Consider the following 17380-nt stretch of genomic DNA (forward strand, 5'->3'; position numbering starts at 1 on the left):
AACGTATGTTAACATTCCCTTGGCCATGCACACACACCTACACACAGACAAACACACAAAAACACACACATACACACCTAACTACATGGGCATACATACACACTCATAAAGTGGGTTCCCATTGGCCACTGAACAATGAGGGTTCCCTAACGATGCCCTCGTGCCAGCATTGTTGGGGGACACAAAGGGGGAGTGAGCCACGGCGCAGTGGCTGCAGAGTGGGATGGCTGGTGGGATGGCCTGCCTCAGCAGAAGGCATTCAAGCCCTTTAAACCTGTTCTCAATGGAGCCCTGCATTGAGCAGTCTCAGCACAACGCCACCAGGCTAATCCTGAGAGACAAACCAATGTTTTTTTCCATTTTCGGTGGGAGGGTGGTGACAATTGGGAATCTAACATTGAGACTGACGTGTTATCTCCCAGTCAAAATTACGCAGCTTTTTTTTTAAGTGAGGGAAATTTGGGTAGCCAAGGACAAGACAACATGTAACGCAAATCATCCAATTCAGGGATGGATCTCATTTCATCACCCATCAACTATACTGAGGGTGGTCATAGTCATAGGGTTGTCTGCCAAGGTGTAACATCACATGACCAAACTACTCTTTTTGGCATGACATGCTTTTGAAAGTAAAATGGAACATTACGTTGAACATTTGGGCTGAAACATCAGTTCCTGCTCTGACTTCATTGTCTGCTTTGTAAGGTATCACACAGGTCAAAAGTCACAGGTCAGTGACCTAATATATTCACCGTTTCGCTAAAAAAATGCATTTCAAAAGACTTTCATTGATCATTTGTGAAGCCATTAGGCATCATCAGCATTTAAAAGTTTGTTTTCATTTTGTGATTTTTTCATTTTGTATGCAGCCCTAACAGAGAATTGATTAACAAAGTAGATAATATTTGATGTACTTTATTAAAAGAACAGCAGATAAACTATTTTAAACATTTGACAGTCTTTACATTTCCTGTCAGCATGAGTGTCCTCTAGAAATTACCAAAGAGGTAGGTTAATGATCATCCTTCTGTCATTTAACTAGCACAACCCTTGGAAGATTACTTTAACATGTGTTTTTGGATCCAAGGTAGAATATCACCTATCAAAAGCAGAATATGTCAACACACATGTTTAGCCAGCAGAGAGGACCTTTTCTAGAACAATGTCCTACCTCATGCTTCATGCTAGAAACAAAACAATCCCTACTGCATCCTGATTTCCCAGTCCCTTCCCACTTCCAGATCAAGCCCCCCCAAAGTCAAGGTGTGTTGGTCTTCTCTATACTGGAACATCAGTGTAACTTGGATACCTGTGAACAGGAATGGCAAAATGTATTCTCTGCTTAACATTACAGCACAACAAACATAAGCTGACCCTTACTGGAGTGCCAGTACAAAATCCGATTTAGGCATATCCAGATTGTTTATATATTTTGCGAATTTGATTTGGAGGTGGTTTCAAATGCGATTCCATTCGGATTCCAATCCAATGTCTTTTACGTCATTTGCAATGCGACTCACAAAGAGGACGTCAAATGTAGAGTGACGGGAGTGCTGGTATTTATGGTGCCAGTGAACTTACACCGTTTGGAAAGAAAAACGCCAAAGAACTTACATTGATTGATATATTGTTTCATTACTGTTTGACGGCGCTATTGGGAAGCCGTGGAGAGATGAATAAGTACAAATATATCAATTCTGCCGGCACTTTGAACTCACAAACCCGATCGGATCACTTAAAAATAACAGTTTTGTCTCAAAACTTCTAATTTGAGACACAAATCCAATTTGCCTGCAGTATGAACATAGCCTCGTCCTTTTGATGTCATCTTTATAAGTGAATACATATCATATCTGAGTATGTGAAATAGCTGGGCCATCGTTTAACTCTTACTCTTTCACAACAGGTGGAACAGCTCATAACAAAACTGGTGCCTTAAGTGACAACTAGGCCTTACTGATACAGACATACAAAAAGAATAATGAGGTAAGACATTAAAAAGCTGTGTGAGTATTGTGATAATGTGGGATACCTGAGATGTGAGCTGTCACTGCTGACGGCCTTCTCCTCACGCCCAGGATGAGAACCGACTGCACTGAGCTCTCTGAGACGAAGGTGCTGTCCTCACACACAGTACTGGGGAAGGAGGGAAGCCATGACAATATATACCTTTCAGATGATGCTTAACACCAGCATCCTGGTACTGCTTTGAGAGCTGATCTGGAAACAGTGTGGACTCTTGCACTGCTCTTTAATCCATAAACCTGGACATGTAATAGTCTGCTCTATGTGCTGCTGATGTGTGGTTATAGTTCAAAAGAATGAGCATGTAAGTATGATGAAAATAGAGGGAATAGTGTTGATGAAACCTCTGAAAATCATCCTGAAATTAGTTTCAATAGAAGATTAACCTGGGTCAGTTTACAGTAACAGTCCCTCTTACCTGCATGCAAAGGTCCATGGCTTCATGACAAATCTGCGCAAGGAGAACTTCATCCTGTCACGGTAATTAAAGGAGTGCCCATCATCCTCATAGAGCAGCCCCTCAGCACAGCCCTGCCAGGAGAAACATGACATGACTCAGCAGAAACATGGCATGACACAGCCCTGCCAGGAGAAACATGACATGACTCAGCAGAAACATGGCATGACACAGCCCTGCAAGGAGAAACATGACATGACTCAGCACAGCCCTGCCAGGAGAAACATGACATGACTCAGCACAGCCCTGCCAGGAGAAACATGACATGACTCAGCAGAAACATGGCATGACTCAGCACAGCCAGGAGAAACATGACATGACTCAGCACAGCCCTGCCAGGAGAAACATGACATGACTCAGCAGAAACATGGCATGACTCAGCACAGCCAGGAGAAACATGACATGACTCAGCACAGCCCTGCCAGGAGAAACATGACATGTCTCAGCACAGCCCTGCCAGGAGAAACATGACTCAGAACAGCCAGGAGAAACATGACATGACTCAGCACAGCCCTGCCAGGAGAAACATGACATGACTCAGCACAGCCAGGAGAAACATGACATGACTCAGCAGAAACATGACATGACTCAGCACAGCCAGGCGAAACATGACATGACTCAGCACAGCCCTGCCAGGAGAAAAATGACATCAGCACAGCCCTGCCAGGAAAAACACGACATGACTCAGCACAGCCAGGAGAAACATGACATGACTCAGCACAGCCAGGCGAAACATGACATGACTCAGCACAGCCCTGCCAGGAGAAACATGACATCAGCACAGCCCTGCCAGGAAAAACACGACATGACTCAGCACAGCCAGGAGAAACATGACATGACTCATCACTTCCTGCCCGAAGAAACATGACATGACTCAGCACAGCCCTGTCAGGAGAAACATGACTCATGACAGACAATCTCTTACAGCTTCACATGCTCATGGGATGTTTTCTTGTACACAGTTTAAAATTCTACAGAAGTCCGCCAGTGGTATACAAAATGTAAACAAAAATGTGTTTAACAAATAAACTCATTTTTTAAAGTATTGTTGATTACCAGGGGTTAGCAATTGTTCCATGTTGTGTCCAAGCTGTAACAGAAATGGATGTTAATCCTCCTCACCTCAGAGTCCAGTGCCACAGTCAGGATGAGGGGGAGCTTCTGAAAGTCAGAGGAGCAGGAGCCACAGCCCACTCTCCTGGACACCACTGTGCCCCCTCTCTGGAACAGGGGGACCTGCAGGAGAGACCACAGTGTAATGGAGACAGAGTAAAGCAGAGAGAGAGAGAGGGATGGGGGAGACCACAGTGTGATGGAGAAAGAGTAAAGCAGACAGAGAGAGGGGGGGTGGGGTGAAGAGAGCAAAAAATATGATGTGTAGCAGTGGGCTGGCCATGCATTTCAATGACTGCTTGAGGGGACAAGCTATGAAAATCTGACTCACAGTGTCCAGTGTCACAGGGTAACTCAGGTTTCTATCTCCACTGAACACTCGAGCGGACTCAACATCGTACCACAGCTGATAAAAGAAATGCATACATTTGAACTTCAATGACTGAAATACATCTTAAAACTCACTGACTGAGCAGAATCTCACACACCTCTTTCGAGCCTGGGAGGAAAACCATGACTTCTTTAACACCTGGTGCAGTTACAGGACAAGCAAGTAGTGCACTGCCTATGAAGGGAAACACAAGGCTCAACCACAGGAATCCACAACCAAATATATGGAAATCATAAAGGGAATATCATTATATAGATATAATATAACAGTAATATTTCATCTACAACAGGAGACTAAATACAGTTAAAATAACGTAATATATTCTGTGTCATATTTACCAATCATGTACTCATGGTCCACACTGAAGGTGCTCTGTTCTCCAGGGAACTCCACCCACAGGGGTCTAGTAGAAACAACATTTGTTTGGCTAGGGCACTAGAACTTATCACTGCGCTAGTGTCAATATGTGTATTTATGCTATGTCCAAAACTGAAACTACTGCTCTTAATGAAGGTATGCACACTGGTCCTGTCATTTAGTTATCACAGATAGCATCAGGTAATGGCTTCTGCACTTCAGTCTGAATGCCAGTTACCAACTCTTCAGCTATTTCTAATATTAAACCCTAACCTAGCCCTAAGCCATTGCGAGTAACACAATGCTACATGGATATTATTAACATCAAAAAACCTGAATTGATACTTTTCAGAGTAAAGAGTCATCATATGTTCTATATAATTTGGTTTCCTACCTCATTGGAGGCAGGGCAGAGGTGTGAGCCTGGTGGAAGAGGGTGTACCAGTAGGGCAGAAGACTGTAGCGTTGCTGGATGGCTGAGCGGATGCTGGCGGTCACAGCCTCACCGAAGAGCCATGGCTCGCGGCGCTTGGTGCTCTTATCAGAATGGCCCCTGAAGAATGGCTGCAGGGCTCCTGCCTGGTACCAGCGCACCAGCAATTCTGGCTCTGGGTCCTTTACAAAACCTCCTACATCAGCTGAGGGCGATGTGATGTGAATGTACAGCAAGTACTGCTTTAAAATAAACGTAATAACCTCCACATGGGATGTATCCTTCAGCGTTTGTGTGTGAATTCAACAAGTCTCTCCTAAATATCTGCCTTTCATAAAAGTGCATTGTTGTTGTGTGGGCCAGAAAATGGTAATCTTGTGCAATTTACCTCCACAGAAGGCAATGCCTGCCAGACTTAAGGACAACAGCATAGGGATGCAGAACTTCAGGTGATCCCATGTGGCCTCTGTGTCTCCTGTCCAGACTGCACCTACAACACACAACCAATGCATAATACAGATAGATGTAAAAACATGCATACATCCACCCACTAGCCCACACTTACTAACCAAGCCACATAATTCAGGATGCTCCGGATGGTTTTGCTGGCTTACCAAGCCTCTGAGATCCAGCGAAGAAAGAGCGTGATAGAACAAAGGGTCTCTCAGTTCCACCAGAGCGGGTTGTCAGCCCGTCCACTGTGGCCATGTGCTGAAAGAATCAAGAGGACATGAGCTTTTAATCCACTGTTAACTGGGCATCAGCTCCATATCTTTCTGGCAAGTCTTTTTTTAATGGAATGGAGCCACCCACCTGGTAAAACCCATAGAGATTGTGTAGATCCCGGTGCTCCCAGCCCCCACGATGCACTGTGTTCTTGGGCATGGTCTGCTCTGGACCACCGAAAACCGAGGGCTCGTTCATATCGTTCCAAACAAATAAAGATTCCGTTGACCCCTAATACAGAAACATGTCAACTGTGATGAGTAGAATTGACTAAATGAGCTGAATGATGTCACTTGTTCTGAGACTCACTTTGTACTTGTCCAGAGAATAGCATCTGGCATACCAAGACCTTGTCTGTGGACAACTGAAGTCCAAGTAATTGGAGTCACCTGTGAAATGAGGCAAAACATCTATGAGAAACAGTAGAAGTACTCGGGTCCAGAGCAATGCAAGATGTCAACAAACGTTTGCATGTCTTGTGTTTCTTGTGTTTCACAGATATGACACAAGGCACATTAAATTAATTTGCACATTTGAAAACATTTTTTAACTGCTAACTACAGTTAGCTGAATGTCTGTAAAACAGTTGGACTGGTATAACTGCACTTATAAAATGAAGCTGCTCAGACTTGACCTGGCCAACAGGAGCCTGTGTAGACGCCTCCATCTTTGACCCTCACAAAATGATCTCCATCTCTCGCCTCACAGTAGAAGGGCCAGTCAGGGTCAACCTTAATATGGGGGTCACTGATTACCACCAGCTGAAACAGACAGAGATTACTGATACTTAAACATTTGAAGATGACTGATTGACTGACATGTATTTTAAAAGGAAGTGTGAACAGTCTTGCCTTTCTCTTCTTTTTTTCCAGGTGTTGTTGGAGTTCAACAGGGTTGGGAAAGAGCTTTGAGTCCCAGGTGAAGTAGCGTTTCCCATCTGTGTGCTCAATGTCCAGCCATATCACATCATAGGGGATGGAGTGCTGGTCAAAGCCTGCATCCACAGACTTCACATCTGCTTCGTCTTCGTAATTCCAGCGGCATTGGTGGTATCCAAGGGAAAAAAGTGGTGGAAGAGCTTGGTAACCTTAGGGAAGGAGCAGATTTGGTTGCACACAAAAATCATTTAAAAAAAAAAAAATGTAACCCTTGTTTAACCAGGAAAAGTCCCATTGAGCCACAATGGCTCTTCTTCCAGGGAGTCCTGGCCAAGAGTGGCAGGCAGCAAGTTAAGACATTAACAGAAAATACAAGGACAGAGGACAAAACTAACAGGACTACAGACAAAAAAAAACAAAGTACAGAATCACATAGAAAAACTAGACAACTCTCACTTACACAATTGACAGTACAATCAAGGACAACTAAAGAAAAACACTGCATGAAGACAGGATTCTGTACATGTAGATCCTAACTAAATGGCAATAAAAGAATTAAAGAAGTGGACACATATTTAAGAGCAATGGCAATGCTCTGTAAGAGCTGACTTCAAAAGATTTTTAAAAATAGTAACAGAAGGAAGTGTCTCTAAATGTAATGTGTTCTGGAGTTCATTCCAGACATATGATGCATAGTAAGAGAATGATGTTTTGCCAATCATCATCGTGGATGCAAGAAATAGTGCCTTCCTTTTAGGTAGCCATTGGTACATTATATGAAATCCACACCTGTCAGCTGTGCATACTGAGAGAGGACCTGTGAGGGCATGGGCCCAAGGAGGATGAAGCAGTCAATCACTCCACTCTCTGAGATCCAATGGACGTCTGTCTGGATGGGCACTCTTCTCCTTTTCACTGGGTCAGCCATGTCTTCCTGAGAAGAGTGACAGATCTGCAGTTAGTAGCTTAATAACAGGGGTCAAACCAGATGACTATGAGATGAAGGCCATCACCAACATTCATGTTACCTCACTATCTTTGGGCTTGTAGTGCAGATCCACAACGGTCTCAGAAGCATTGAGCCAGAATATTCCCAAGGTTCTGTCAGACTTGTGTGCTAAGAGCAGTGGCACAGTGCCATAGAGGCCTAGCCGGCTGTCCGTACGGAAGGCAAACACATCCAGATTGTACAACCTGTATGGCTCACCATCGCTGCAGAAGCCCAGACATAGACAACAACATTAAGCCTTCGTACAGCACCATCCATCCTTATTTAATTAAATATCATTCATCATTTTTATAAATGTCAGTACTGTATGACCTGGTGTCTTTCAGGTGTAGTCGGTCTGCATGTTCTGGAATGCCATACACATGGTTGAAGCCATGAAGGCAAAAGTCCATTCCCACAGAACCTGGACCTAGGGTAGAAGACCAGCTGATTGCCTTATCAGACGTCACTGATTATACAGGAAGTGCAACACATAGGAGATCACCTACCATTGGCTTTTACATCTACAAACTCTCCAAAGGTCTCTTGCCATTGGCCTGACTGATCTCCCTAATATAACAGAAAATAAAGTCACTGAATAAACAAACAAGACAATTTTGGTCAATTTACAAATGAATGCATGGCTAATGAAAACTAATGAAAGGCACCTGACCTGCTTTCCTGAGGAGTTATTCCTGTCAAAGCAAGGAAAAGGATGAGTGAGTGAGTTGAAAAACTTAGAACATTGACAGTCATTTAACTGTGATATAAGACACCTTTAAGTGTGTCCGGTGCTACTGCTGAAGCGTTGATGTATCCAAAATATACCACACAGTCACATGCTATGACTAAACCTATGCACCAACATCTTCTAAATAAAACTCTGAAGAAAGAACCATGTGCCAGATCCCCGTTTAAAGGAACAGCTTCCTCTAACTCTACTCTGGTGTAAACCCACCTTAGAGGATCCTGCAGGGTCTCAAACAACAGCCGCCCATTTGGATTGAGGGTGGCTGTCACCTCTCCCCCACACAGAACCTCCAGATTGAAAGGGACCTCATGGATCCACACCTGGTGCTGCCCCAGGCCCCAGGAGAGTGTTACAAAACCTGGACCTTTCCTCTCCACACGTAACCTGCCACACAAATACTATGCATCAGGTGCTGAACTGAATGACAGGTAGACCAGCAGCACTTCCATAGACGTGGATAACTGATCAATTGATCACCAATAAAATATGCCGATTTCCTAATTTCTCTCATTGGCTAACCATCTTGACAGGGTGGTGAGTTGTTTGAAGTAAGTTACCATTTGGTTTGACTCCTGAGAATGATTATTGCTATTTAGAGTAAAACCAGGAATTCTGTTATCATAATTTCTATGCCTTTGCAGACTTATGTTTATCAAATTAGGTAATTGAACCAATTATTTTCAGGCTTACTGTTCATACACCAGCTCTCCAATCAAAACATCTGGAACTCTGTAGCGTACTTTAATTGGGTGGATCTCATCTATTGAAATTCTTACAGTTCTCTCCCGGCAGGCCCTCACTTGCAAAAGCAAATGCAGCTGTGACAGACACATATTGCAATCAGTTACAGGACATACGTTTTTTTCTTCCTAACACATGTGTGTGTCCTGAAGCATATGTGTATGAGGCCTACCTTAGACTTTGGCTCAAAGAGTTCCAAGCTGGCCCCGTTCTCTGTCAGTACTAAGCTTTCAAGAGAGACACAGTATTGCACTCCAGGGTTTTGTTTATGCCACCTAGAAAGCAGCAAATGTAGCCTACAATGAATGCACATTCAGTTGGAATATTATAAAAATGTGCATTCAGATGGGGTAACTGGACACTACCTGTAAAATGCTAGATGTTCACTTTTCTTGTACTTTTCCTTACACTCATCATCAGGAACGACGCTGAAACAAACAGAAAAATCAGTATTTACTGTTTTGGTCCAAGTTGGCATAATGTTTGTACTTACTTACTGTATGGTTACATTTTATTTTGATTGGTTACATTGTCAAATGACGTTGCATGCATCGAAATACTTTGGACTACGCAAACTAAAAGAACGTTTTCCGTTACTTTACTGAAGACAGTTTTTAAGTTCATATGCAGGTAATGCATGCATGCTACCTCTTCGTCTTTTCTGTAGACGCTTCATTTGCCATTAACTTATTTCGGTGAACGTGTCGGCACGATCTAACCTAAAAGCGTACTGAAGTTTTGCCAATAACAAAAATCATTTGGCAGAAACGGTCATGTCAGTATTGCGTACTAAAGACGCACCAACGCAAAGGTGAACAGGCCTGAAAGGCAATTTCCCTGCGTAAATGCATGTCCTTCATGAATTTGGCAAACAAACCATTGGTACACGCAACTTTCATCATCACACTGCGCCAGAGTACCCGCTTGGTTAATGTAGTGTTTGCATTAGGCAGGTCTGTTTTTCTTTTTCATGTGATGCAATGTCGTAAAGACCATTGCTACTATTTCAGTTCATTTTGCATGCACAATGGTGACAACTAACGTAATCCTTCATAATCAAATTTGGTCAAATTGAGTTTCTTATGTCTATGTAAAAGATCCTTAGCGAACATCTGGAAAATGTCAGAAAGTCGCCCTCTACTGATGCTTTGTTGAAGTACCCGGAAATAAGACGGAACTGATTTGTGTAAAGTGAAAATGCCATATGTCACGGTATGCCTGTCATGCTTCTTGTATTTTATTTCCAATATTCCTTGCGATTTTGGAGCAGAAGTATCCCTGTGGAATGTAGAAATAAATACGGTAAGTGCAGTGATTTTAAATTCAACCGTTGTTATTTAATGATAACTTCCAAAGAAAATGCTTCAGCTGCTTGTTTTCGTTTCCTGAAGGCAAACGTTCGCGTATGGGTGAATTTCCACCTGTCAGTGTAGTCGGTGCATAGCCTAGGCTACTGTTGTTGAATTTGGTAGCCATCTCCTTAAAGATGACAGTGTTCAGCCTAATGTCTGTAGTTCATTATTGAATGCAGTTTATTCATCTCGGACATACGAAAAACACAAGGCAGAAACTCTTACTGTCTACGAGGGTAATTGTAACAGTAGAAACAAAGCAGTTATCAGGAGTGCACCAACCAGTCTGTGCAAAGCAAGCAGATCCCGCAACATATTTGTAACATGTTACCTTTCATTCTATCACGAGATGGAGATTCCTTTGGGCCATGTTAAATAAAATAATGGATGTTTATGTCTTGCTTTGTGGCCTCTTCCTATCATAATGCAGTGGTGCAAAGCTATTGACAGAGAGATACCATGTTGGTTTTGCTCTGGCTACTTATGAAGTACCTTAACTGATCTGCTTTTAGGATGAGGACTCTGCAGTCTTCCGAAAAACCCTCTATGCTAACACCACGATCTTCATGAAATGTGAGTCATGGAGATCGATCTCAGCTGTCTTTATCAAATGAATGACATTCTTTTGAAAGAAAAAATACTTCAGTAAAACACTCGATGTCCTCTCTTCTAGTTACAAGTGAAATGCCATGTGATGAACACATGACATTCAACATTTCCTGGTATCTTCGCTCCTCTGTTTGCTTCAATGAAGTATTTAACACACCAGTGAGTAGAGAAATGTTTTTTTTCCAGATATGTTTATGCATTGTCTTTTTTGTTTTAAATTATTGTGTTTCACATCAGAGTAATGCATCAAGCTTTAAGGGCTGTCCACATTGCCAACAACAACTACAATGACAACTGTAACTGTAACAATAACAATATGAGTGTCCATACTGACCACCTATAGGGAAAACATCACACCTGGCCTGAATAACCGCACAGGCCTATCGGGCACAAGCCTAGGGGCCCAGAGGTCACAGTGGCAGTAAAATCGCTTCTTCAGGGTAAACCCTTGCAAAACATAAAGGGATACATGGGCCCCCAGCCTGAATGCCAATGGTTTAGTGCTAGCGATCATTGTAGACATGTGCTGGTTTAAAAGCATGTTATGCATGTGAGGTCCTATATATCCATAAATGTCTAGCGTGTTTTTGTCTGTGACAGGGGCACTGTAACGAATTCCAGGCCCCCTGACAGAATTTTCAGTTCGGTTCCCATCGCAAGAGTTTCAGATTCTGATGATCAGGCTTTCTGTGGGCCTCTAGTAGTGATCCTCAGATTTGGAATACCCTTTGTTGAATTAACATTTTATAGCCTACTTGGTTGTATCGTGGTTATTCTTATCCATCTAAGGAATTAAATATATATATATATCATATTGCATATGTTGTTGATGATATAATTATGCAGATTAAGTCTTTATAATCCTTTATTATGCCTGGCTATCAAACTGGGAAAAAAACATAGTTTTTTTTTGTAAAGGTTACAATTAGTGTGATTTAAGTAACGCTATAATATGTTAGGCAAGCCTGCCTGGTTTGATTGGTTGTGAAAGGTCAAGTTGGGAAAGGCATGCCAGGCCAGGAACAAGATTAACCGACACGGCTACTGCCTGTGATATTGATTTCATTATCCTTCCATACCTTTCAGAAATATAACTTGTGTTTTAATGTGATGCTTTTAAAATGTGATGGATTCTACTTGGCTGTCAAATAGTGTGGGGTGTGAATGTTGCCTTTGTTATGAGCTAGAATGATTATTTAAAACTAAAGTTATTGTTATAGTTATCGTTGGTGTTGTGGACAGGCCTTAATGATAATACATTGCTTAATGACACAACAACACCAGAGTAACCAAACTGACAAACGTCCTGCTGTGTCTCACTTGCAGGACTCCAAGGCCATGGGCTTGTTTGGAAGGAATGACATGCTGAAAGAGGGATGGAGTGGCCATTACAGCCAAAGCTTCATCTACTTTGACAACTGCTCAGCCCTCCTCACTCCTCAAGTTAGTAGGGGAGAAACAGGCACACAGATCCCAGTGCCATAACCATTTAACCCATTGCTGGTCTGATGGCTTATATATGTGTCTGTTTGTGCTCCTCTCAGTCATACTACAAAGAGTTTGTGCCAGCTCACCCTCTGGTCAGTCCTGTGGTGAGTCTTGTTGGGATTACATTTATTAGAGCCCATTTTGTTGTCACTGATTAGATTTGATTTTGAACTCAATATTCTGAGGAGTGTTTATCAAGTCAGTGTCATTATAATTTCAGGAATTTTATCTTAAGCCAGTGATAAAATAATATGTTTTACTCTTGAGTACTAAAAGTTTTTTAATCAGACTCAGCCTTTGTAATTAATAATTGAGGAATAACTTATGTAAAGTATGTTCTATATTTATGTTGGTGTTTTGTGGTGAAGCTTTGAACTTTTGGAATATGAATTACCAACATAAAATACCTGGTCTTTTGTTTACACATGGTCTGTGTTAAGACATGGTTCTGATATGTTTTGGGTAATAAACACATTTTAGTGAGAGTAAGTATTCATGCTTTTCCCCTTACTTGGAATGTTCTACAGGCCGTTGAGAGTACACAGAATCAGAGTGGGACAATCCTTTTTGAAGACAAACCAGTGAGTTCTTACTCTTTGCTTAACATGTTCTTTTTACAATGTGTGCACTGTGTTATGTATGCACAACCATAGTTATGTGTGCATTGAGTTAAGTGAGTGTTAAGTGTGTATCTTGGTAGACCATAGGTGCTGTGGCCAAGGCATGGTCAGATAGTCCTTACCTGTTCATAGTGAGTGTCCAGATGGGCCGGCGAGAAGGTGATAGTAAACAGGCTAGATATTCTTTCATAAGTAAGTGAGACACTTCTTTCTTACCTTGTTCTTCAGAAAGCCAATTACACCATTTGTAACTTTACATGCAGCTTGTGTTGACCCCCAAGTGTGTGTGTGTGTGTGTGTGTGTTTGTTTGCATGTATACTTGCATTCATCTTTAGTGAATGTTGAGATGAAGGGTCCCCGTGAGTACTCCTCACCTGCAGACTGGCCCCTCATGATGGTAAGTTTTCCATTGGATCTCTCCTTGCCTGACCTCTGCCATGTGGCGGCTATGTGTCTTCACAAAGACACCCGTCTGAAACATTCTTTAGGCCACCAGCCTCCTTGTGTCTTTTGTCTGTAAACACATATGACCTCCTTCCCTGGCAGTTCTACATGGTCATGTGCATCGTGTATGTGTTCTTCGGGGCCCTGTGGCTGCTCTGGTCAGCGTGCTACTGGAGAGACCTACTGAGGATCCAGTACTGGATTGGTGCCGTCATCATTCTGGGAATGCTGGAAAAGGCTGTATTTTACTCTGAGTACCAGAGCATTCGCTACCATGGCGATTATGGTTGGTCCAAACCCTCCTCTGGTTTTGCTAGCTACAATTACTTTTTTTCCCTTATTCCATATCTTTTCTGTCCCTAGTAATTAATACATATAGAAAGATGATTTTCTATGTCCTACTGCTCACTGTCTCTTAAAACTGCTATATTTTCCTAAAGTCCAAGGCGCTGTCATATTTGCTGAACTGCTCTCTGCACTAAAGAGATCTCTAGCACGAATCCTGATGCTCATTGTCAGCCTCGGCTATGGGATCGTCAGGTGAGTCTGCCAGCATCTGAATCACATCACCCAAAGAAATGGCCCAAGACCAATTTAACATGACACTGTCACACCCATGTGTCATATCTGACCTGTCATCTCTCTTGCTCCCAGTGCTCTTCAATGCAAGAAGAGGCTATTGTTTATTTTTGCGAGAGACAGAGAGAGATGTTGGTGCTGAATACTTATGCAGGCATTCTCTTCCACAGGCCTAGACTGGGGACCACCGTCCATCGTCTGGTGGCAGTGGGGTTGCTGTACCTGCTCTTCTCCTCAGTCGAGGGTGTCCTCAGGGTGACGGGGGTGGGTTGCAGCTCCTCATAGTTCCTGACACACGTGATTTTTTCAGTGTTAAGTCAGGATTAAATGACTGTAAGATTATAAAATATTAGTTATTATAACATTGGATGAGGATCTATGACTATGTGTTTGCTTTTTATGTGCATCTTACTTGTTTTAAAGTTGGCCTGTGATGGTGATGAGTGAATGTGTGGCAAATGCTTTTCTCGCCTTTCAGGGTTTCTATGGCACTGTGGCGCTGGTGGCCAATCTGAGCCTCTCCCTCATTGACTCCTGTGTCATGTGGTGGATATCCTTTCTAAAGAATGAGCATTAAGGAGCACATACGTGAAAATGTCTGATATGTTCTTGTTTGTGAATTTGCTTGTTTGTAAAAACCTAACTAGCACCAGATGTGTGGTGACTGTTTATGTTCCTTGACTTAGTAATGTGCACATCTTCATCAGTCTGTCCCAGACAACAAAACTTCTTAAACTGCGCAGAAATGTAGTGAAGCTTTCTTTATATCGGCACTTTACCAACACACTCATCTTTTCAGTGTTAGGTAAGGATGATTGTAATGTTTATGTGTTTGTTTGTTTGTGTGTGTGTGTGTGTGTGTGTGTTTGTGTGTGTGTGTGTGTGTGTGTGTGTGTGCGCGCATGCATGTATGTTTGAGTTTATGACGCTGATGTCCATTTTTTGTAGCCTCCATTGTATTTGTTATCTGGACAACCAAAGTCTTCAAACTTGTCGATTGCCAAACTGTGAGTATGAATTAACTGAAGTAATTAAGATATATTTCAGTGTATGGAAGGGGTTTTATTTGACTTCAGGTCAGCAAACTGTATACATGAATGTGCTGTCTTGATCATCTCTGTGTGTTTGTCAGGGTTGGAGGGATCTCTGGGTAGATGATGCCTTCTGGAGGCTACTCTTCTCATCCATCCTGCTGGTCATCATGGTGCTACTGCGGCCTTCAGTCAACAGCCAGCGGTTAGTGTGTGTGTGTGTGTGTGTGTGTGTGTGTGTGTGTGTGTGTGTGTGTGTGTGGGGGAAAGCATTCCAGTTATGTTACATATTAGTCAAATGATCTTAAGCAGTGTGGTATGGTACCAGGGATTAAATGTGGAAGAACACATTTATTGGGGCTACGTCAGTGTGTAAATGAGTGGTCTGTGCCTGTGGTTTGGAAGGAAAGGAAACAGAACTATTACAGTCAAAATAATCGACAAATACGGGCAAAATATTGTACACTTAATAAGCTGTATAGTAATAATAAACACAGATAAGCTGTGTAACTGGATAGGAGCTGCAAGAGTAGACTGAGTTGGACATGGAGGCAGCATCAGAAATGGTGTCACTGGAGCCACTACAGGACATCATAACGGATGATACAGCTTTAGATATCGCTGCTTTAGCTGACTGTAGACTGAGACTGGAATGTAGATAACATCTCACTCAAGCTCCTACCTTATACTATAATATTGACTGTTGCACTGGTTCTTTTCCGTGCTTCTATCAGGTTCTCCCATTCTCCTCTCATAGACGATAACGATGAGGAAGATGAAGATGAAGCCAAAGAGCCCATGTTGAACACAGCTTTTGGTGAGTTACTACACAGACCAACAACTTCGAGAACTTTTAAACATTTGTGATGCATGGACAATGCTTGGTCACACTAATGTGTTTCTCACACAACTAATGGCTTTGATTTGATGGCGGTCAGAGGGCATGAAGATGAGGGGCTCAAAGCCAGAGCCAAATGGTGCCCAGAAACTTCTCAGTAAAGAGGTGAGGTTCATCTATGCATCTATATAAAGGGCCAGTATCAGTGCCTTTCTTATACTGTTTTACAATATGTACAGTATATTCTATGTTAAAGTAAACACATCTACTTGTAAACTGTGGGTTTATTAACTTTACTAAAGCCAATTTTAGCATTGCTTGATGTATTTTTGATTGGACATATTTGTAATCTATGAGATAAGATGTGGGAAATGCCATTTTCTTTTTGTGGTGACAGGATGAAGACCTCAAGTGGGTGGAAGAGAACATTCCCACAACGGTTGCTGATGTGTGAGTGTCTTTTGAACACCATTGAAACAGTAGTAGTCAGTCAGAGTGTCTTTTCAACACCATTGGACCAGTAGTGGTCAGTCAGAGTGTCTTTTGAACACCATTGGAAAAGTAGTGGTCAGTTAAATAACTACTGTAATACAGCTGCACATTTTTCACAGTGTGTAAAGACATTTGGGTAAAGATTTCAGAATAGGCACATTGTACTGTATATTATATGACCGGATCTACGACAGATAGTAATACACAGACAAAAATATTGAGGCTATTCTTGTTGATTCTCTTGTTTCTTTCGTTCACAGAGCCCTTCCTGTTATGTTGGATGAGGAGGAGGTAAAGGAATGTCTTTCTTCGTCTCCCACAGTCTCGTGATCTCTAGTCACATTCTTATCTATTAAAAGCTTGCAGTCAGATGTTCTGTTGTAGCAGTCCTTGCTAGACCATACCTAATTGTACATTATTCTCTCACTTATTCCGTTATAATTCCTTCCTCTTCTTTTTTCTCTGCAGGAAATTCAGAAAACTAAAATGGAAAGATCAAAAATGGAGTAGACACAGAAGAAGATGAAAAGCAGGAGTGACACATCAGTACACTGAGCAGCTGTACCTTTTATGTGGTCTGCCTGGTGCCTAGAAATATTACTGTTTAGATGCACATGATTGGCATCTGGTCATTTTATTTTGTATACATGGTATAGCAGTGTCAATGCTGCCAGTTAGTTCACTTCGAAATAGGCTGCCAAGATTTTCTTACTTGAACCTGTGTAACATTATGCCTTTTCTTGTTTGCAACACCATGCATTATCACTTATACGATTGTAACATTTTGGTGCATCATGTCTGTCATATAATGTTTCATGTCACTTTCTCTTCAAAATTCCCCCATTCTTAATGATACTTTGTGTGCAGTCTATTACAGGGATGGTCAATAGGGTGATTAACTTATTTATTTTTGTGTCATGTTTTAAATGGGCAGTAGGCTATTTATATTGTTTGTAATGATGCAGTTTCTTTATGTGACTTTCTGTTGTTGGGGATTAAACTTTCTATCAAATACTATTTTGTCATGTAATCTGTTGACTTCTTTTATTTTACACACATTGCTTCT

General features: G+C 42.0%; 2 protein-coding genes across 4 annotated transcripts; one reads left to right on the top strand and one right to left on the bottom strand.

Moving 5' to 3' along the window:
• Window positions 1-909: 909 nt before the first annotated feature.
• ganc (glucosidase, alpha; neutral C) lies at window positions 910-9719 on the bottom strand. Of its 3 annotated transcripts, none has more exons than XM_080849788.1 (24): window positions 9509-9719; window positions 9226-9288; window positions 9033-9135; window positions 8810-8937; window positions 8327-8503; window positions 8042-8063; window positions 7878-7929; window positions 7702-7798; window positions 7409-7592; window positions 7170-7314; window positions 6354-6589; window positions 6137-6263; window positions 5812-5891; window positions 5590-5733; window positions 5391-5487; window positions 5165-5266; window positions 4738-4981; window positions 4325-4389; window positions 4084-4160; window positions 3927-4001; window positions 3605-3718; window positions 2444-2556; window positions 2033-2136; window positions 910-1309 (listed from the first exon to the last, which is right to left on the bottom strand). In XM_080849788.1, exons 1-24 carry the CDS (start codon window positions 9541-9543, stop codon window positions 1203-1205), a joined length of 2691 nt encoding a protein of 896 aa, XP_080705914.1. In that variant the 5' UTR covers window positions 9544-9719; the 3' UTR covers window positions 910-1202. The 3 variants fall into 3 exon arrangements, with proteins under 3 accessions (XP_080705914.1, XP_080705913.1, XP_080705915.1); XM_080849787.1 differs by having other exon boundaries at window positions 7878-7938; XM_080849789.1 differs by lacking the exons at window positions 910-1309; window positions 2033-2136 and having other exon boundaries at window positions 3539-3718; window positions 7878-7938.
• Window positions 9720-10038: 319 nt separating this feature from the next.
• Window positions 10039-17302, top strand: LOC308374275 (transmembrane protein 87A-like). The gene is made up of 20 exons (XM_080850013.1): window positions 10039-10162; window positions 10725-10785; window positions 10886-10980; window positions 12148-12264; window positions 12366-12413; window positions 12837-12890; window positions 13010-13121; window positions 13266-13327; window positions 13477-13660; window positions 13815-13914; window positions 14124-14217; window positions 14432-14503; window positions 14650-14758; window positions 14902-14960; window positions 15086-15189; window positions 15719-15801; window positions 15923-15987; window positions 16220-16272; window positions 16575-16605; window positions 16783-17302. The coding sequence occupies exons 1-20, from the start codon at window positions 10058-10060 to the stop codon at window positions 16822-16824; spliced, it is 1650 nt and encodes a 549-aa protein (XP_080706139.1). The 5' UTR covers window positions 10039-10057; the 3' UTR covers window positions 16825-17302.
• Window positions 17303-17380: the final 78 nt, after the last annotated feature.

Source organism: Sprattus sprattus (genome assembly GCF_963457725.1).
Source record: "Sprattus sprattus genome assembly, chromosome: 13".
NCBI classification, from domain to species: Eukaryota; Metazoa; Chordata; class Actinopteri; order Clupeiformes; family Clupeidae; genus Sprattus; species Sprattus sprattus.